The 22,100-nt window shown below is 56.2% G+C and overlaps 1 protein-coding gene across 6 annotated transcripts in view; it reads left to right on the top strand.

Moving 5' to 3' along the window:
- Positions 1 to 21,898, top strand: part of LOC106578942 (neurexin-1a) — a 179,636-nt gene extending 157,738 nt beyond the window's left edge. For 4 of the 6 annotated variants that reach the window (XM_082965773.1, XM_082965776.1, XM_045702402.2 and 1 more), the window contains one exon: positions 21,158 to 21,898. In XM_082965773.1, coding sequence (XP_082821899.1) covers positions 21,158 to 21,462 — 305 coding nt within the window. In that variant the 3' untranslated portion in view covers positions 21,463 to 21,898. The remainder of the gene's footprint in view (positions 1 to 21,157) is intronic. The other 2 variants (XM_045702408.2, XM_082965775.1) reach the window with 1 other exon arrangement.
- The last annotated feature ends 202 nt before the right edge of the window (positions 21,899 to 22,100 follow it).

The following is a 22,100-nucleotide window of genomic DNA, read 5'->3' as shown; positions in this document are numbered from 1 at the left end:
GGCTACCTGCCGTCCCTACACTCTAACCACTAGGCTACCTGCCTGCGCCTACACTCTAACCACTAGGCTTCCGGCCGTCCCTACACTCTAACCACTAGGCTACCTGCCGTCCCTACACTCTAACCACTAGGCTACCTGCCTGCCCCTACATTCTAACCACTAGGCTACCTGCCGTCCCTACACTCTAACCACTAGTCCCTACACTCTACTCTAACCACTAGGCTACCTGCCGTCCCTACACTCTAACCACTAGGCTACCTGCCTGCCCCTACACTCTAACCACTAGGCTTCCGGCCGTCCCTACACTCTAACCACTAGGCTACCTGCCGTCCCTACACTCTAACCACTAGGCTACCTGCCTGCCCCTACACTCTAACCACTAGGCTACCTGCCGTCCCTACACTCTAACCACTAGTCCCTACACTCTACTCTAACCACTAGGCTACCTGCCGTCCCTACACTCTAACCACTAGTCCCTACACTCTACTCTAACCACTAGGCTACCTGCAGTCCCTACACTCTAACCACTAGGCTACCTGCCGTCCCTACACTCTAACCACTAGTCCCTACACTCTACTCTAACCACTAGGCTACCTGCCGTCCCTACACTCTAACCACTAGTCCCTACACTCTACTCTATCCACTAGGCTACCTGCCGTCCCTACACTCTAACCACTAGGCTACCTGCCTGCCCCTACACTCTAAACACTAGGCTACCTGCCGTCCCTACACTCTAACCACTAGGCTACCTGCCTGCCCCTACACTAACCACTAGGCTACCTGCCTGCCCCTACACTAACCACTAGGCTACCTGCCGTCCCTACACTCTAACCACTAGGCTACCTGCCGTCCCTACACTCTAACCACTAGTCTACCTGCCGTCCCTACACTCTAACCACTAGACTACTTGCCTGCCCCTACACTCTAACCACTAGGCTACCTGCCGTCCCTATACTCTAACCACTAGGCTACCTGCCTGCCCCTACACTAACCACTAGGCTACCTGCCGTCCCTACACTCTAACCACTAGGCTACCTGCCTGCCCCTACACTAACCACTAGGCTACCTGCCGTCCCTACACTCTAACCACTAGGCTACCTGCCGTCCCTACACTCTAACCACTAGGCTACCTGCCGTCCCTACACTCTAACCACTAGGCTACCTGCCTGCCCCTACACTCTAAACACTAGGCTACCTGCCGTCCCTACACTCTAACCACTAGGCTACCTGCCTGCCCCTACACTAACCACTAGGCTACCTGCCTGCCCCTACACTAACCACTAGGCTACCTGCCTGCCCCTACACTAACCACTAGGCTACCTGCCGTCCCTACACTCTAACCACTAGTCTACCTGCCGTCCCTACACTCTAACCACTAGACTACTTGCCTGCCCCTACACTAACCACTAGGCTACCTGCCGTCCCTACACTCTAACCACTAGTCTACCTGCCGTCCCTACACTCTAACCACTAGGCTACCTGCCGTCCCTACGCTCTAACCACTGGCTACCTGCCGTCCCTACGCTCTAACCACTAGGCCACCTGCCGTCCCTACACTCTATCCACTAGGCTACCTGCCGTCTCTACACTCTAACCACTAGGCTACCTGCCTGCCCCTACACTCTAACCACTAGGCTACCTGCCGTCCCTACGCTCTAACCACTGGCTACCTGCCGTCCCTACGCTCTAACCACTAGGCCACCTGCCGTCCCTACACTCTATCCACTAGGCTACCTGCCGTCCCTACACTCTAACCACTAGGCTACCTGCCTGCCCCTGCCCCTACACTCTAACCACTAGGCTACCTGCCGTCCCTACACTCTAACCACTAGGCTACCTGCCTGCCCCTACACTAACCACTAGGCTACCTGCCGTCCCTACACTCTAACCACTAGTCTACCTGCCGTCCCTACACTCTAACCACTAGACTACCTGCCTGCCCCTACACTAACCACTAGGCTACCTGCCGTCCCTACAATCTAACCACTAAGCTACCTGCCTGCCCCTACACTAACCACTAGGCTACCTGCCGTCCCTACACTCTAACCACTAGGCTACCTGCCTGCCCCTACACTAACCACTAGGCTACCTGCCTGCCCCTACACTAACCACTAGGCTACCTGCCGTCCCTACACTCTAACCACTAGGCTACCTGCCGTCCCTACACTCTAACCACTAGTCTACCTGCCGTCCCTACACTCTAACCACTAGTCTACCTGCCGTCCCTACACTCTAACCACTAGGCTACCTGCCTGCCCCTACATTAACCACTAGGCTACCTGCCGTCCCTACACTCTAACCACTAGGCTACCTGCCTGCCCCTACACTAACCACTAGGCTACCTGCCGTCCCTACACTCTAACCACTAGGCTACCTGCCTGCCCCTACACTAACCACTAGGCTACCTGCCGTCCCTACACTCTAACCACTAGGCTACCTGCCTGTCCCTACACTCTAACCACTAGGCTACCTGCCGTCCCTACACTCTAACCACTAGTCTACCTGCCGTCCCTACACTCTAACCACTAGTCTACCTGCCGTCCCTACACTCTAACCACTAGTCTACCTGCCGTCCCTACACTCTAACCACTAGGCTACCTGCCTGCCCCTACACTAACCACTAGGCTACCTGCCGTCCCTACACTCTAACCACTAGGCTACCTGCCTGCCCCTACACTAACCACTAGGCTACCTGCCGTCCCTACACTCTAACCACTAGGCTACCTGCCTGCCCCTACACTAACCACTAGGCTACCTGCCGTCCCTACACTCTAACCACTAGGCTACCTGCCGTCCCTACACTCTAACCACTAGGCTACCTGCCGTCCCTACACTCTAACCACTAGGCTACCTGCCGTCCCTACACTCTAACCACTAGGCTACCTGCCTGCCCCTACACTCTAACCACTAGGCTACCTGCCGTCCCTACACTCTAACCACTAGGCTACCTTACTGCCCCTACACTAACCACTAGGCTACCTGCCGTCCCTACACTCTAACCACTAGGCTACCTGCCTGCCCCTACACTAACCACTAGGCTACCTGCCGTCCCTACACTCTAACCACTAGGCTACCTGCCGTCCCTACACTCTAACCACTAGGCTACCTGCCGTCCCTACACTCTAACCACTAGGCTACCTGCCTGCCCCTACACTCTAACCACTAGGCTACCTGCCGTCCCTACACTCTAACCACTAGGCTACCTGCCTGCCCCTACACTAACCACTAGGCTACCTGCCTGCCCCTACACTAACCACTAGGCTACCTGCCGTCCCTACACTCTAACCACTAGTCTACCTGCCGTCCCTACACTCTAACCACTAGACTACCTGCCTGCCCCTACACTAACCACTAGGCTACCTGCCGTCCCTACACTCTAACCACTAGTCTACCTGCCGTCCCTACACTCTAACCACTAGACTACTTGCCTGCCCCTACACTAACCACTAGGCTACCTGCCGTCCCTACACTCTAACCACTAGTCTACCTGCCGTCCCTACACTCTAACCACTAGGCTACCTGCCTGCCCCTACACTAACCACTAGGCTACCTGCCGTCCCTACGCTCTAACCACTAGGCTACCTGCCGTCCCTACGCTCTAACCACTAGGCTACCTGCCGTCCCTACGCTCTAACTACTAGGCTACCTGCCGTCCCTACGCTCTAACCACTAGTCTACCTGCCGTCCCTACACTCTAACCACTAGTCTACCTGCCGTCCCTACGCTCTAACCACTGGCTACCTGCCGTCCCTACACTCTAACCACTAGGCTACCTGCCTGCCCCTACACTAACCACTAGGCTACCTGCCGTCCCTACACTCTAACCACTAGGCTACCTGCCTGCCCCTACACTCTAACCACTAGACTACCTGCCTGCCCCTACACTCTAACCACTAGTCTACCTGCCGTCCCTACACTCTAACCACTAGACTACCTGCCTGCCCCTACACTAACCACTAGGCTACCTGCCGTCCCTACACTCTAACCACTAGTCTACCTGCCGTCCCTACACTCTAACCACTAGACTACTTGCCTGCCCCTACACTAACCACTAGGCTACCTGCCGTCCCTACACTCTAACCACTAGGCTACCTGCCTGCCCCTACACTCTAACCACTAGGCTACCTGCCGTCCCTACACTCTAACCACTAGGCTACCTGCCTGCCCCTACACTAACCACTAGGCTACCTGCCTGCCCCTACACTAACCACTAGGCTACCTGCCGTCCCTACACTCTAACCACTAGTCTACCTGCCGTCCCTACACTCTAACCACTAGACTACTTGCCTGCCCCTACACTAACCACTAGGCTACCTGCCGTCCCTACACTCTAACCACTAGTCTACCTGCCGTCCCTACACTCTAACCACTAGTCTACCTGCCGTCCCTACACTCTAACCACTAGGCTACCTGCCGTCCCTACACTCTAACCACTAGGCTACCTGCCGTCCCTACGCTCTAACTACTAGGCTACCTGCCGTCCCTACGCTCTAACCACTAGGCTACCTGCCGTCCCTACGCTCTAACCACTGGCTACCTGCCGTCCTGCCGTCCGTACACTCTAACCAGTAGGCTACCTGCCTGCCCCTACACTAACCACTAGTCTACTTGCCTGCCCCTACACTCTAACCACTAGGCTACCTGCCGTCCCTACACTCTAACCACTAGGCTACCTGCCGTCCCTACACTCTAACCACTAGGCTACCTGCCTGCCCCTACACTAACCACTAGGCTACCTGCCGTCCCTACACTCTAACCACTAGGCTACCTGCCGTCCCTACACTCTAACCACTAGTCTACCTGCCGTCCCTACACTCTAACCACTAGGCTACCTGCCGTCCCTACACTCTAACCACTAGGCTACCTGCCGTCCCTACGCTCTAACTACTAGGCTACCTGCCGTCCCTACGCTCTAACCACTAGGCTACCTGCCGTCCCTACGCTCTAACCACTGGCTACCTGCCGTCCTGCCGTCCCTACACTCTAACCAGTAGGCTACCTGCCTGCCCCTACACTAACCACTAGTCTACCTGCCTGCCCCTACACTCTAACCACTAGGCTACCTGCCGTCCCTACACTCTAACCACTAGGCTACCTGCCGTCCCTACGCTCTAACTACTAGGCTACCTGCCGTCCCTACGCTCTAACCACTAGGCTACCTGCCGTCCCTACGCTCTAACCACTGGCTACCTGCCGTCCTGCCGTCCCTACACTCTAACCAGTAGGCTACCTGCCTGCCCCTACACTAACCACTAGTCTACCTGCCGTCCCTACGCTCTAACCACTGGCTACCTGCCGTCCCTACACTCTAACCACTAGGCTACCTGCCTGCCCCTACACTAACCACTAGGCTACCTGCCGTCCCTACACTCTAACCACTAGGCTACCTGCCTGCCCCTACACTCTAACCACTAGACTACCTGCCTGCCCCTACACTCTAACCACTAGTCTACCTGCCGTCCCTACACTCTAACCACTAGACTACCTGCCTGCCCCTACACTAACCACTAGGCTACCTGCCTGCCCCTACACTCTAACCACTAGGCTACCTGCCGTCCCTACACTCTAACCACTAGGCTACCTTACTGCCCCTACACTAACCACTAGGCTACCTGCCGTCCCTACACTCTAACCACTAGGCTACCTGCCTGCCCCTACACTCTAACCACTAGTCTACCTGCCGTCCCCACACTCTAACCACTAGGCTACCTGCCTGCCCCTACACTAACCACTAGGCTACCTGCCTGCCCCTACACTAACCACTAGGCTACCTGCCGTCCCTACACTCTAACCACTAGTCTACCTGCCGTCCCTACACTCTAACCACTAGACTACCTGCCTGCCCCTACACTAACCACTAGGCTACCTGCCGTCCCTACACTCTAACCACTAGTCTACCTGCCGTCCCTACACTCTAACCACTAGACTACTTGCCTGCCCCTACACTAACCACTAGGCTACCTGCCGTCCCTACACTCTAACCACTAGTCTACCTGCCGTCCCTACACTCTAACCACTAGGCTACCTGCCTGCCCCTACACTAACCACTAGGCTACCTGCCGTCCCTACGCTCTAACCACTAGGCTACCTGCCGTCCCTACGCTCTAACCACTAGGCTACCTGCCGTCCCTACGCTCTAACTACTAGGCTACCTGCCGTCCCTACGCTCTAACCACTAGTCTACCTGCCGTCCCTACACTCTAACCACTAGTCTACCTGCCGTCCCTACGCTCTAACCACTGGCTACCTGCCGTCCCTACACTCTAACCACTAGGCTACCTGCCTGCCCCTACACTAACCACTAGGCTACCTGCCGTCCCTACACTCTAACCACTAGGCTACCTGCCTGCCCCTACACTCTAACCACTAGACTACCTGCCTGCCCCTACACTCTAACCACTAGTCTACCTGCCGTCCCTACACTCTAACCACTAGACTACCTGCCTGCCCCTACACTAACCACTAGGCTACCTGCCGTCCCTACACTCTAACCACTAGTCTACCTGCCGTCCCTACACTCTAACCACTAGACTACTTGCCTGCCCCTACACTAACCACTAGGCTACCTGCCGTCCCTACACTCTAACCACTAGGCTACCTGCCTGCCCCTACACTCTAACCACTAGGCTACCTGCCGTCCCTACACTCTAACCACTAGGCTACCTGCCTGCCCCTACACTAACCACTAGGCTACCTGCCGTCCCTACGCTCTAACCACTAGGCTACCTGCCGTCCCTACACTCTAACCACTAGGCTACCTGCCTGCCCCTACACTAACCACTAGGCTACCTGCCGTCCCTACACTCTAACCACTAGTCTACCTGCCGTCCCTACACTCTAACCACTAGACTACTTGCCTGCCCCTACACTAACCACTAGGCTACCTGCCGTCCCTACACTCTAACCACTAGTCTACCTGCCGTCCCTACACTCTAACCACTAGTCTACCTGCCGTCCCTACGCTCTAACCACTGGCTACCTGCCGTCCCTACACTCTAACCACTAGGCTACCTGCCTGCCCCTACACTAACCACTAGGCTACCTGCCGTCCCTACACTCTAACCACTAGGCTACCTGCCTGCCCCTACACTCTAACCACTAGACTACCTGCCTGCCCCTACACTCTAACCACTAGTCTACCTGCCGTCCCTACACTCTAACCACTAGACTACCTGCCTGCCCCTACACTAACCACTAGGCTACCTGCCGTCCCTACACTCTAACCACTAGTCTACCTGCCGTCCCTACACTCTAACCACTAGACTACTTGCCTGCCCCTACACTAACCACTAGGCTACCTGCCGTCCCTACACTCTAACCACTAGTCTACCTGCCGTCCCTACACTCTAACCACTAGACTACTTGCCTGCCCCTACACTAACCACTAGTCTACCTGCCGTCCCTACACTCTAACCACTAGACTACTTGCCTGCCCCTACACTAACCACTAGGCTACCTGCCGTCCCTACACTCTAACCACTAGTCTACCTGCCGTCCCTACACTCTAACCACTAGTCTACCTGCCGTCCCTACACTCTAACCACTAGGCTACCTGCCGTCCCTACACTCTAACCACTAGGCTACCTGCCGTCCCTACGCTCTAACTACTAGGCTACCTGCCGTCCCTACGCTCTAACCACTAGGCTACCTGCCGTCCCTACGCTCTAACCACTGGCTACCTGCCGTCCTGCCGTCCCTACACTCTAACCAGTAGGCTACCTGCCTGCCCCTACACTAACCACTAGTCTACCTGCCTGCCCCTACACTAACCACTAGGCTACCTGCCGTCCCTACACTCTAACCACTAGGCTACCTGCCGTCCCTACACTCTAACCACTAGTCTACCTGCCGTCCCTACACTCTAACCACTAGGCTACCTGCCGTCCCTACGCTCTAACTACTAGGCTACCTGCCGTCCCTACGCTCTAACCACTAGGCTACCTGCCGTCCCTACGCTCTAACCACTGGCTACCTGCCGTCCTGCCGTCCCTACACTCTAACCAGTAGGCTACCTGCCTGCCCCTACACTAACCACTAGTCTACCTGCCTGCCCCTACACTCTAACCACTAGGCTACCTGCCGTCCCTACACTCTAACCACTAGGCTACCTGCCGTCCCTACGCTCTAACTACTAGGCTACCTGCCGTCCCTACGCTCTAACCACTAGGCTACCTGCCGTCCCTACGCTCTAACCACTGGCTACCTGCCGTCCTGCCGTCCCTACACTCTAACCAGTAGGCTACCTGCCTGCCCCTACACTAACCACTAGTCTACCTGCCGTCCCTACGCTCTAACCACTGGCTACCTGCCGTCCCTACACTCTAACCACTAGGCTACCTGCCTGCCCCTACACTAACCACTAGGCTACCTGCCGTCCCTACACTCTAACCACTAGGCTACCTGCCTGCCCCTACACTCTAACCACTAGACTACCTGCCTGCCCCTACACTCTAACCACTAGTCTACCTGCCGTCCCTACACTCTAACCACTAGACTACCTGCCTGCCCCTACACTAACCACTAGGCTACCTGCCTGCCCCTACACTCTAACCACTAGGCTACCTGCCGTCCCTACACTCTAACCACTAGGCTACCTTACTGCCCCTACACTCTAACCACTAGTCTACCTGCCTGCCCCTACACTCTAACCACTAGGCTACCTGCCGTCCCTACACTCTAACCACTAGGCTACCTGCCGTCCCTACACTCTAACCACTAGGCTACCTGCCTGCCCCTACACTAACCACTAGGCTACCTGCCGTCCCTACACTCTAACCACTAGGCTACCTGCCGTCCCTACACTCTAACCACTAGGCTACCTGCCGTCCCTACACTCTAACCACTAGGCTACCTGCCTGCCCCTACACTCTAACCACTAGGCTACCTGCCGTCCCCACACTCTAACCACTAGGCTACCTGCCTGCCCCTACACTAACCACTAGGCTACCTGCCTGCCCCTACACTAACCACTAGGCTACCTGCCGTCCCTACACTCTAACCACTAGTCTACCTGCCGTCCCTACACTCTAACCACTAGACTACCTGCCTGCCCCTACACTAACCACTAGGCTACCTGCCGTCCCTACACTCTAACCACTAGTCTACCTGCCGTCCCTACACTCTAACCACTAGACTACTTGCCTGCCCCTACACTAACCACTAGGCTACCTGCCGTCCCTACACTCTAACCACTAGTCTACCTGCCGTCCCTACACTCTAACCACTAGGCTACCTGCCTGCCCCTACACTAACCACTAGGCTACCTGCCGTCCCTACGCTCTAACCACTAGGCTACCTGCCGTCCCTACGCTCTAACCACTAGGCTACCTGCCGTCCCTACGCTCTAACTACTAGGCTACCTGCCGTCCCTACGCTCTAACCACTAGTCTACCTGCCGTCCCTACACTCTAACCACTAGTCTACCTGCCGTCCCTACGCTCTAACCACTGGCTACCTGCCGTCCCTACACTCTAACCACTAGGCTACCTGCCTGCCCCTACACTAACCACTAGGCTACCTGCCGTCCCTACACTCTAACCACTAGGCTACCTGCCTGCCCCTACACTCTAACCACTAGACTACCTGCCTGCCCCTACACTCTAACCACTAGTCTACCTGCCGTCCCTACACTCTAACCACTAGACTACCTGCCTGCCCCTACACTAACCACTAGGCTACCTGCCGTCCCTACACTCTAACCACTAGTCTACCTGCCGTCCCTACACTCTAACCACTAGACTACTTGCCTGCCCCTACACTAACCACTAGGCTACCTGCCGTCCCTACACTCTAACCACTAGGCTACCTGCCTGCCCCTACACTCTAACCACTAGGCTACCTGCCGTCCCTACACTCTAACCACTAGGCTACCTGCCTGCCCCTACACTAACCACTAGGCTACCTGCCTGCCCCTACACTAACCACTAGGCTACCTGCCGTCCCTACACTCTAACCACTAGTCTACCTGCCGTCCCTACACTCTAACCACTAGACTACTTGCCTGCCCCTACACTAACCACTAGGCTACCTGCCGTCCCTACACTCTAACCACTAGTCTACCTGCCGTCCCTACACTCTAACCACTAGTCTACCTGCCGTCCCTACACTCTAACCACTAGGCTACCTGCCGTCCCTACACTCTAACCACTAGGCTACCTGCCGTCCCTACGCTCTAACTACTAGGCTACCTGCCGTCCCTACGCTCTAACCACTAGGCTACCTGCCGTCCCTACGCTCTAACCACTGGCTACCTGCCGTCCTGCCGTCCCTACACTCTAACCAGTAGGCTACCTGCCTGCCCCTACACTAACCACTAGTCTACCTGCCTGCCCCTACACTCTAACCACTAGGCTACCTGCCGTCCCTACACTCTAACCACTAGGCTACCTGCCGTCCCTACACTCTAACCACTAGGCTACCTGCCTGCCCCTACACTAACCACTAGGCTACCTGCCGTCCCTACACTCTAACCACTAGGCTACCTGCCGTCCCTACACTCTAACCACTAGTCTACCTGCCGTCCCTACACTCTAACCACTAGGCTACCTGCCGTCCCTACGCTCTAACCACTAGGCTACCTGCCGTCCCTACGCTCTAACTACTAGGCTACCTGCCGTCCCTACGCTCTAACCACTAGGCTACCTGCCGTCCCTACGCTCTAACCACTGGCTACCTGCCGTCCTGCCGTCCCTACACTCTAACCAGTAGGCTACCTGCCTGCCCCTACACTAACCACTAGTCTACCTGCCGTCCCTACGCTCTAACCACTGGCTACCTGCCGTCCCTACACTCTAACCACTAGGCTACCTGCCTGCCCCTACACTAACCACTAGGCTACCTGCCGTCCCTACACTCTAACCACTAGGCTACCTGCCTGCCCCTACACTCTAACCACTAGACTACCTGCCTGCCCCTACACTCTAACCACTAGTCTACCTGCCGTCCCTACACTCTAACCACTAGACTACCTGCCTGCCCCTACACTAACCACTAGGCTACCTGCCGTCCCTACACTCTAACCACTAGTCTACCTGCCGTCCCTACACTCTAACCACTAGACTACTTGCCTGCCCCTACACTAACCACTAGGCTACCTGCCGTCCCTACACTCTAACCACTAGTCTACCTGCCGTCCCTACACTCTAACCACTAGTCTACCTGCCGTCCCTACACTCTAACCACTAGACTACTTGCCTGCCCCTACACTAACCACTAGGCTACCTGCCGTCCCTACACTCTAACCACTAGTCTACCTGCCGTCCCTACACTCTAACCACTAGTCTACCTGCCGTCCCTACGCTCTAACCACTGGCTACCTGCCGTCCCTACACTCTAACCACTAGGCTACCTGCCTGCCCCTACACTAACCACTAGGCTACCTGCCGTCCCTACACTCTAACCACTAGGCTACCTGCCTGCCCCTACACTCTAACCACTAGACTACCTGCCTGCCCCTACACTCTAACCACTAGTCTACCTGCCGTCCCTACACTCTAACCACTAGACTACCTGCCTGCCCCTACACTAACCACTAGGCTACCTGCCGTCCCTACACTCTAACCACTAGTCTACCTGCCGTCCCTACACTCTAACCACTAGACTACTTGCCTGCCCCTACACTAACCACTAGGCTACCTGCCGTCCCTACACTCTAACCACTAGTCTACCTGCCGTCCCTACACTCTAACCACTAGACTACTTGCCTGCCCCTACACTAACCACTAGTCTACCTGCCGTCCCTACACTCTAACCACTAGACTACTTGCCTGCCCCTACACTAACCACTAGGCTACCTGCCGTCCCTACACTCTAACCACTAGTCTACCTGCCGTCCCTACACTCTAACCACTAGTCTACCTGCCGTCCCTACACTCTAACCACTAGGCTACCTGCCGTCCCTACACTCTAACCACTAGGCTACCTGCCGTCCCTACGCTCTAACTACTAGGCTACCTGCCGTCCCTACGCTCTAACCACTAGGCTACCTGCCGTCCCTACGCTCTAACCACTGGCTACCTGCCGTCCTGCCGTCCCTACACTCTAACCAGTAGGCTACCTGCCTGCCCCTACACTAACCACTAGTCTACCTGCCTGCCCCTACACTAACCACTAGGCTACCTGCCGTCCCTACACTCTAACCACTAGGCTACCTGCCGTCCCTACACTCTAACCACTAGTCTACCTGCCGTCCCTACACTCTAACCACTAGGCTACCTGCCGTCCCTACGCTCTAACTACTAGGCTACCTGCCGTCCCTACGCTCTAACCACTAGGCTACCTGCCGTCCCTACGCTCTAACCACTGGCTACCTGCCGTCCTGCCGTCCCTACACTCTAACCAGTAGGCTACCTGCCTGCCCCTACACTAACCACTAGTCTACCTGCCTGCCCCTACACTCTAACCACTAGGCTACCTGCCGTCCCTACACTCTAACCACTAGGCTACCTGCCGTCCCTACGCTCTAACTACTAGGCTACCTGCCGTCCCTACGCTCTAACCACTAGGCTACCTGCCGTCCCTACGCTCTAACCACTGGCTACCTGCCGTCCTGCCGTCCCTACACTCTAACCAGTAGGCTACCTGCCTGCCCCTACACTAACCACTAGTCTACCTGCCGTCCCTACGCTCTAACCACTGGCTACCTGCCGTCCCTACACTCTAACCACTAGGCTACCTGCCTGCCCCTACACTAACCACTAGGCTACCTGCCGTCCCTACACTCTAACCACTAGGCTACCTGCCTGCCCCTACACTCTAACCACTAGACTACCTGCCTGCCCCTACACTCTAACCACTAGTCTACCTGCCGTCCCTACACTCTAACCACTAGACTACCTGCCTGCCCCTACACTAACCACTAGGCTACCTGCCTGCCCCTACACTCTAACCACTAGGCTACCTGCCGTCCCTACACTCTAACCACTAGGCTACCTTACTGCCCCTACACTCTAACCACTAGTCTACCTGCCTGCCCCTACACTCTAACCACTAGGCTACCTGCCGTCCCTACACTCTAACCACTAGGCTACCTGCCGTCCCTACACTCTAACCACTAGGCTACCTGCCTGCCCCTACACTAACCACTAGGCTACCTGCCGTCCCTACACTCTAACCACTAGTCTACCTGCCGTCCCTACACTCTAACCACTAGACTACCTGCCTGCCCCTACACTAACCACTAGGCTACCTGCCGTCCCTACACTCTAACCACTAGTCTACCTGCCGTCCCTACACTCTAACCACTAGACTACTTGCCTGCCCCTACACTAACCACTAGGCTACCTGCCGTCCCTACACTCTAACCACTAGTCTACCTGCCGTCCCTACACTCTAACCACTAGGCTACCTGCCTGCCCCTACACTAACCACTAGGCTACCTGCCGTCCCTACGCTCTAACCACTAGGCTACCTGCCGTCCCTACGCTCTAACCACTAGGCTACCTGCCGTCCCTACGCTCTAACTACTAGGCTACCTGCCGTCCCTACGCTCTAACCACTAGTCTACCTGCCGTCCCTACACTCTAACCACTAGTCTACCTGCCGTCCCTACGCTCTAACCACTGGCTACCTGCCGTCCCTACACTCTAACCACTAGGCTACCTGCCTGCCCCTACACTAACCACTAGGCTACCTGCCGTCCCTACACTCTAACCACTAGGCTACCTGCCTGCCCCTACACTCTAACCACTAGACTACCTGCCTGCCCCTACACTCTAACCACTAGTCTACCTGCCGTCCCTACACTCTAACCACTAGACTACCTGCCTGCCCCTACACTAACCACTAGGCTACCTGCCGTCCCTACACTCTAACCACTAGTCTACCTGCCGTCCCTACACTCTAACCACTAGACTACTTGCCTGCCCCTACACTAACCACTAGGCTACCTGCCGTCCCTACACTCTAACCACTAGGCTACCTGCCTGCCCCTACACTCTAACCACTAGGCTACCTGCCGTCCCTACACTCTAACCACTAGGCTACCTGCCTGCCCCTACACTAACCACTAGGCTACCTGCCTGCCCCTACACTAACCACTAGGCTACCTGCCGTCCCTACACTCTAACCACTAGTCTACCTGCCGTCCCTACACTCTAACCACTAGACTACTTGCCTGCCCCTACACTAACCACTAGGCTACCTGCCGTCCCTACACTCTAACCACTAGTCTACCTGCCGTCCCTACACTCTAACCACTAGTCTACCTGCCGTCCCTACACTCTAACCACTAGGCTACCTGCCGTCCCTACACTCTAACCACTAGGCTACCTGCCGTCCCTACGCTCTAACTACTAGGCTACCTGCCGTCCCTACGCTCTAACCACTAGGCTACCTGCCGTCCCTACGCTCTAACCACTGGCTACCTGCCGTCCTGCCGTCCCTACACTCTAACCAGTAGGCTACCTGCCTGCCCCTACACTAACCACTAGTCTACCTGCCTGCCCCTACACTCTAACCACTAGGCTACCTGCCGTCCCTACACTCTAACCACTAGGCTACCTGCCGTCCCTACACTCTAACCACTAGGCTACCTGCCTGCCCCTACACTAACCACTAGGCTACCTGCCGTCCCTACACTCTAACCACTAGGCTACCTGCCGTCCCTACACTCTAACCACTAGTCTACCTGCCGTCCCTACACTCTAACCACTAGGCTACCTGCCGTCCCTACGCTCTAACCACTAGGCTACCTGCCGTCCCTACGCTCTAACTACTAGGCTACCTGCCGTCCCTACGCTCTAACCACTAGGCTACCTGCCGTCCCTACGCTCTAACCACTGGCTACCTGCCGTCCTGCCGTCCCTACACTCTAACCAGTAGGCTACCTGCCTGCCCCTACACTAACCACTAGTCTACCTGCCGTCCCTACGCTCTAACCACTGGCTACCTGCCGTCCCTACACTCTAACCACTAGGCTACCTGCCTGCCCCTACACTAACCACTAGGCTACCTGCCGTCCCTACACTCTAACCACTAGGCTACCTGCCTGCCCCTACACTCTAACCACTAGACTACCTGCCTGCCCCTACACTCTAACCACTAGTCTACCTGCCGTCCCTACACTCTAACCACTAGACTACCTGCCTGCCCCTACACTAACCACTAGGCTACCTGCCGTCCCTACACTCTAACCACTAGTCTACCTGCCGTCCCTACACTCTAACCACTAGACTACTTGCCTGCCCCTACACTAACCACTAGGCTACCTGCCGTCCCTACACTCTAACCACTAGTCTACCTGCCGTCCCTACACTCTAACCACTAGTCTACCTGCCGTCCCTACACTCTAACCACTAGACTACTTGCCTGCCCCTACACTAACCACTAGGCTACCTGCCGTCCCTACACTCTAACCACTAGTCTACCTGCCGTCCCTACACTCTAACCACTAGTCTACCTGCCGTCCCTACGCTCTAACCACTGGCTACCTGCCGTCCCTACACTCTAACCACTAGGCTACCTGCCTGCCCCTACACTAACCACTAGGCTACCTGCCGTCCCTACACTCTAACCACTAGGCTACCTGCCTGCCCCTACACTCTAACCACTAGACTACCTGCCTGCCCCTACACTCTAACCACTAGTCTACCTGCCGTCCCTACACTCTAACCACTAGACTACCTGCCTGCCCCTACACTAACCACTAGGCTACCTGCCGTCCCTACACTCTAACCACTAGTCTACCTGCCGTCCCTACACTCTAACCACTAGACTACTTGCCTGCCCCTACACTAACCACTAGGCTACCTGCCGTCCCTACACTCTAACCACTAGTCTACCTGCCGTCCCTACACTCTAACCACTAGACTACTTGCCTGCCCCTACACTAACCACTAGTCTACCTGCCGTCCCTACACTCTAACCACTAGACTACTTGCCTGCCCCTACACTAACCACTAGGCTACCTGCCGTCCCTACACTCTAACCACTAGTCTACCTGCCGTCCCTACACTCTAACCACTAGTCTACCTGCCGTCCCTACACTCTAACCACTAGGCTACCTGCCGTCCCTACACTCTAACCACTAGGCTACCTGCCGTCCCTACGCTCTAACTACTAGGCTACCTGCCGTCCCTACGCTCTAACCACTAGGCTACCTGCCGTCCCTACGCTCTAACCACTGGCTACCTGCCGTCCTGCCGTCCCTACACTCTAACCAGTAGGCTACCTGCCTGCCCCTACACTAACCACTAGTCTACCTGCCTGCCCCTACACTAACCACTAGGCTACCTGCCGTCCCTACACTCTAACCACTAGGCTACCTGCCGTCCCTACACTCTAACCACTAGTCTACCTGCCGTCCCTACACTCTAACCACTAGGCTACCTGCCGTCCCTACGCTCTAACTACTAGGCTACCTGCCGTCCCTACGCTCTAACCACTAGGCTACCTGCCGTCCCTACGCTCTAACCACTGGCTACCTGCCGTCCTGCCGTCCCTACACTCTAACCAGTAGGCTACCTGCCTGCCCCTACACTAACCACTAGTCTACCTGCCTGCCCCTACACTCTAACCACTAGGCTACCTGCCGTCCCTACACTCTAACCACTAGGCTACCTGCCGTCCCTACGCTCTAACTACTAGGCTACCTGCCGTCCCTACGCTCTAACCACTAGGCTACCTGCCGTCCCTACGCTCTAACCACTGGCTACCTGCCGTCCTGCCGTCCCTACACTCTAACCAGTAGGCTACCTGCCTGCCCCTACACTAACCACTAGTCTACCTGCCGTCCCTACGCTCTAACCACTGGCTACCTGCCGTCCCTACACTCTAACCACTAGGCTACCTGCCTGCCCCTACACTAACCACTAGGCTACCTGCCGTCCCTACACTCTAACCACTAGGCTACCTGCCTGCCCCTACACTCTAACCACTAGACTACCTGCCTGCCCCTACACTCTAACCACTAGTCTACCTGCCGTCCCTACACTCTAACCACTAGACTACCTGCCTGCCCCTACACTAACCACTAGGCTACCTGCCTGCCCCTACACTCTAACCACTAGGCTACCTGCCGTCCCTACACTCTAACCACTAGGCTACCTTACTGCCCCTACACTCTAACCACTAGTCTACCTGCCTGCCCCTACACTCTAACCACTAGGCTACCTGCCGTCCCTACACTCTAACCACTAGGCTACCTGCCGTCCCTACACTCTAACCACTAGGCTACCTGCCTGCCCCTACACTAACCACTAGGCTACCTGCCGTCCCTACACTCTAACCACTAGGCTACCTGCCGTCCCTACACTCTAACCACTAGGCTACCTGCCGTCCCTACACTCTAACCACTAGGCTACCTGCCTGCCCCTACACTCTAACCACTAGGCTACCTGCCGTCCCCACACTCTAACCACTAGGCTACCTGCCTGCCCCTACACTAACCACTAGGCTACCTGCCTGCCCCTACACTAACCACTAGGCTACCTGCCGTCCCTACACTCTAACCACTAGTCTACCTGCCGTCCCTACACTCTAACCACTAGACTACCTGCCTGCCCCTACACTAACCACTAGGCTACCTGCCGTCCCTACACTCTAACCACTAGTCTACCTGCCGTCCCTACACTCTAACCACTAGACTACTTGCCTGCCCCTACACTAACCACTAGGCTACCTGCCGTCCCTACACTCTAACCACTAGTCTACCTGCCGTCCCTACACTCTAACCACTAGGCTACCTGCCTGCCCCTACACTAACCACTAGGCTACCTGCCGTCCCTACGCTCTAACCACTAGGCTACCTGCCGTCCCTACGCTCTAACCACTAGGCTACCTGCCGTCCCTACGCTCTAACTACTAGGCTACCTGCCGTCCCTACGCTCTAACCACTAGTCTACCTGCCGTCCCTACACTCTAACCACTAGTCTACCTGCCGTCCCTACGCTCTAACCACTGGCTACCTGCCGTCCCTACACTCTAACCACTAGGCTACCTGCCTGCCCCTACACTAACCACTAGGCTACCTGCCGTCCCTACACTCTAACCACTAGGCTACCTGCCTGCCCCTACACTCTAACCACTAGACTACCTGCCTGCCCCTACACTCTAACCACTAGTCTACCTGCCGTCCCTACACTCTAACCACTAGACTACCTGCCTGCCCCTACACTAACCACTAGGCTACCTGCCGTCCCTACACTCTAACCACTAGTCTACCTGCCGTCCCTACACTCTAACCACTAGACTACTTGCCTGCCCCTACACTAACCACTAGGCTACCTGCCGTCCCTACACTCTAACCACTAGGCTACCTGCCTGCCCCTACACTCTAACCACTAGGCTACCTGCCGTCCCTACACTCTAACCACTAGGCTACCTGCCTGCCCCTACACTAACCACTAGGCTACCTGCCTGCCCCTACACTAACCACTAGGCTACCTGCCGTCCCTACACTCTAACCACTAGTCTACCTGCCGTCCCTACACTCTAACCACTAGACTACTTGCCTGCCCCTACACTAACCACTAGGCTACCTGCCGTCCCTACACTCTAACCACTAGTCTACCTGCCGTCCCTACACTCTAACCACTAGTCTACCTGCCGTCCCTACACTCTAACCACTAGGCTACCTGCCGTCCCTACACTCTAACCACTAGGCTACCTGCCGTCCCTACGCTCTAACTACTAGGCTACCTGCCGTCCCTACGCTCTAACCACTAGGCTACCTGCCGTCCCTACGCTCTAACCACTGGCTACCTGCCGTCCTGCCGTCCCTACACTCTAACCAGTAGGCTACCTGCCTGCCCCTACACTAACCACTAGTCTACCTGCCTGCCCCTACACTCTAACCACTAGGCTACCTGCCGTCCCTACACTCTAACCACTAGGCTACCTGCCGTCCCTACACTCTAACCACTAGGCTACCTGCCTGCCCCTACACTAACCACTAGGCTACCTGCCGTCCCTACACTCTAACCACTAGGCTACCTGCCGTCCCTACACTCTAACCACTAGTCTACCTGCCGTCCCTACACTCTAACCACTAGGCTACCTGCCGTCCCTACGCTCTAACCACTAGGCTACCTGCCGTCCCTACGCTCTAACTACTAGGCTACCTGCCGTCCCTACGCTCTAACCACTAGGCTACCTGCCGTCCCTACGCTCTAACCACTGGCTACCTGCCGTCCTGCCGTCCCTACACTCTAACCAGTAGGCTACCTGCCTGCCCCTACACTAACCACTAGTCTACCTGCCGTCCCTACGCTCTAACCACTGGCTACCTGCCGTCCCTACACTCTAACCACTAGGCTACCTGCCTGCCCCTACACTAACCACTAGGCTACCTGCCGTCCCTACACTCTAACCACTAGGCTACCTGCCTGCCCCTACACTCTAACCACTAGACTACCTGCCTGCCCCTACACTCTAACCACTAGTCTACCTGCCGTCCCTACACTCTAACCACTAGACTACCTGCCTGCCCCTACACTAACCACTAGGCTACCTGCCGTCCCTACACTCTAACCACTAGTCTACCTGCCGTCCCTACACTCTAACCACTAGACTACTTGCCTGCCCCTACACTAACCACTAGGCTACCTGCCGTCCCTACACTCTAACCACTAGTCTACCTGCCGTCCCTACACTCTAACCACTAGTCTACCTGCCGTCCCTACACTCTAACCACTAGGCTACCTGCCGTCCCTACACTCTAACCACTAGGCTACCTGCCGTCCCTACGCTCTAACTACTAGGCTACCTGCCGTCCCTACGCTCTAACCACTAGGCTACCTGCCGTCCCTACGCTCTAACCACTGGCTACCTGCCGTCCTGCCGTCCCTACACTCTAACCAGTAGGCTACCTGCCTGCCCCTACACTAACCACTAGTCTACCTGCCTGCCCCTACACTCTAACCACTAGGCTACCTGCCGTCCCTACACTCTAACCACTAGGCTACCTGCCGTCCCTACACTCTAACCACTAGGCTACCTGCCTGCCCCTACACTAACCACTAGGCTACCTGCCGTCCCTACACTCTAACCACTAGGCTACCTGCCGTCCCTACACTCTAACCACTAGTCTACCTGCCGTCCCTACACTCTAACCACTAGGCTACCTGCCGTCCCTACACTCTAACCACTAGGCTACCTGCCGTCCCTACGCTCTAACTACTAGGCTACCTGCCGTCCCTACGCTCTAACCACTAGGCTACCTGCCGTCCCTACGCTCTAACCACTGGCTACCTGCCGTCCTGCCGTCCCTACACTCTAACCAGTAGGCTACCTGCCTGCCCCTACACTAACCACTAGTCTACCTGCCTGCCCCTACACTCTAACCACTAGGCTACCTGCCGTCCCTACACTCTAACCACTAGGCTACCTGCCGTCCCTACACTCTAACCACTAGGCTACCTGCCTGCCCCTACACTAACCACTAGGCTACCTGCCGTCCCTACACTCTAACCACTAGGCTACCTGCCTGCCCCTACACTAACCACTAGGCTACCTGCCTGCCCCTACACTAACCACTAGGCTACCTGCCGTCCCTACACTCTAACCACTAGGCTACCTGCCTGCCCCTACACTAACCACTAGGCTACCTGCCTGCCCCTACACTCTAACCACTAGTCTACCTGCCGTCCCTACACTCTAACCACTAGGCTACCTGCCGTCCCTACACTCTAACCACTAGGCTACCTGCCTGCCCCTACACTCTAACCAATAGGCTACCTGCCTGCCCCTACACTCTAACCACTAGTCTACCTGCCGCCCCTACACTCTAACCACTAGGCTACCTGCCGTCCCTACACTCTAACCACTAGGCTACCTGCCGTCCCTACACTCTAACCACTAGGCTACCTGCCGTCCCTACACTCTAACCACTAGGCTACCTGCCGTCCCTACACTCTAACCACTAGGCTACCTGCCGTCCCTACACTCTAACCACTAGGCTACCTGCCGCCCCTACACTCTAACCACTAGGCTACCTGCCTGCCCCTACACTAACCGCTAGGCTACCTGCCACATACATATCATTTTTAAAGCGTTTTTCATGAACCGAAAGACGCTTTACAGTATCAAGGAAGCCAAAATCTAAACAAAAACAATGCCAGATTAAACAGAAAGATGCTGGGATAAAATACTCTCTCTATCTCCCCCTCTCCCTCCCCCCCCCTCCCTCCCTCCCTCCCCTCCCCTCCCCTCCTCCCTCCAGCAGCCCACCCCCCTCTCCCGGAGGTCAAGCCGTTCCCGGGGACGTCGGAGGTGGTGAGGGAGTCCAGCAGCACCACGGGCATGGTGGTGGGCATCGTGGCAGCTGCTGCCCTCTGCATCCTCATCCTGCTCTACGCCATGTACAAGTACCGCAACCGCGACGAGGGCTCCTACCACGTGGACGAGAGCCGCAACTACATCAGTAACTCTGCCACCCAGCCTAACGGCAGCACCAAGGACAAGCCGCTGGGCATCACCAAGATCTCCAAGAACAAGAACAACAAAGACAAGGAATACTACGTGTGAGGAGAGGAGGAACTAACTAATGACACTCATAGACAGCAGTGGAGGCTGGTGAGGGGAGGACGGCTCATAATAATGGCTAGAATGGAGTAAATGGAATGACATCTAACACATCAAAGACGTGGTTTCCATGTGGTTGATACCACTCCATTGACTCCATTCCAGCCACATTTATGAGCCGTCCTCCCCTCAGCAGCCTCCGCTGACATATATACATATACACGTATACACACATACAGGAGGACATGCTCTGATACACACACTTAGACAAACACACACACACAGAGTGAGACGAAGAGACTGTCATGAGGACAGAGGCCCATGCTGTACAGTAATAGCCACTCATCACAGCCTCTCTGTGTTCAACCAGAATAGCAAGCAGATAGTAAAGGACCAGTCTCCCGTCTCTCACTGCTATAAACTGTCCTGTGGACTCAGAGAGGGGGGGGGGGGGGGGGGGGGGGCAGGGTCAGAGAGAGGAGGGGGGAGCAGGGTCAGAGAGAGGAGGGGGGGGGGTAGGGTCAGAGAGAGGAGGGGGGAGCAGGGTCAGAGAGAGGAGGGGGGCAGCAGGGTCAGAGAGAGGAGGGGGGCAGCAGGGTCAGAGAGAGGAGGGGGGGGCAGGGTCAGAGAGAGGAGTGGGG

This window comes from Salmo salar, chromosome 19, assembly GCF_965601325.2.
Source record: "Salmo salar chromosome 19, fSalSal1, whole genome shotgun sequence".
NCBI classification, from domain to species: Eukaryota; Metazoa; Chordata; class Actinopteri; order Salmoniformes; family Salmonidae; genus Salmo; species Salmo salar.
Note: the sequence above shows the minus strand (reverse complement) of the source record. Positions and strands in the feature narration are given on the sequence as shown.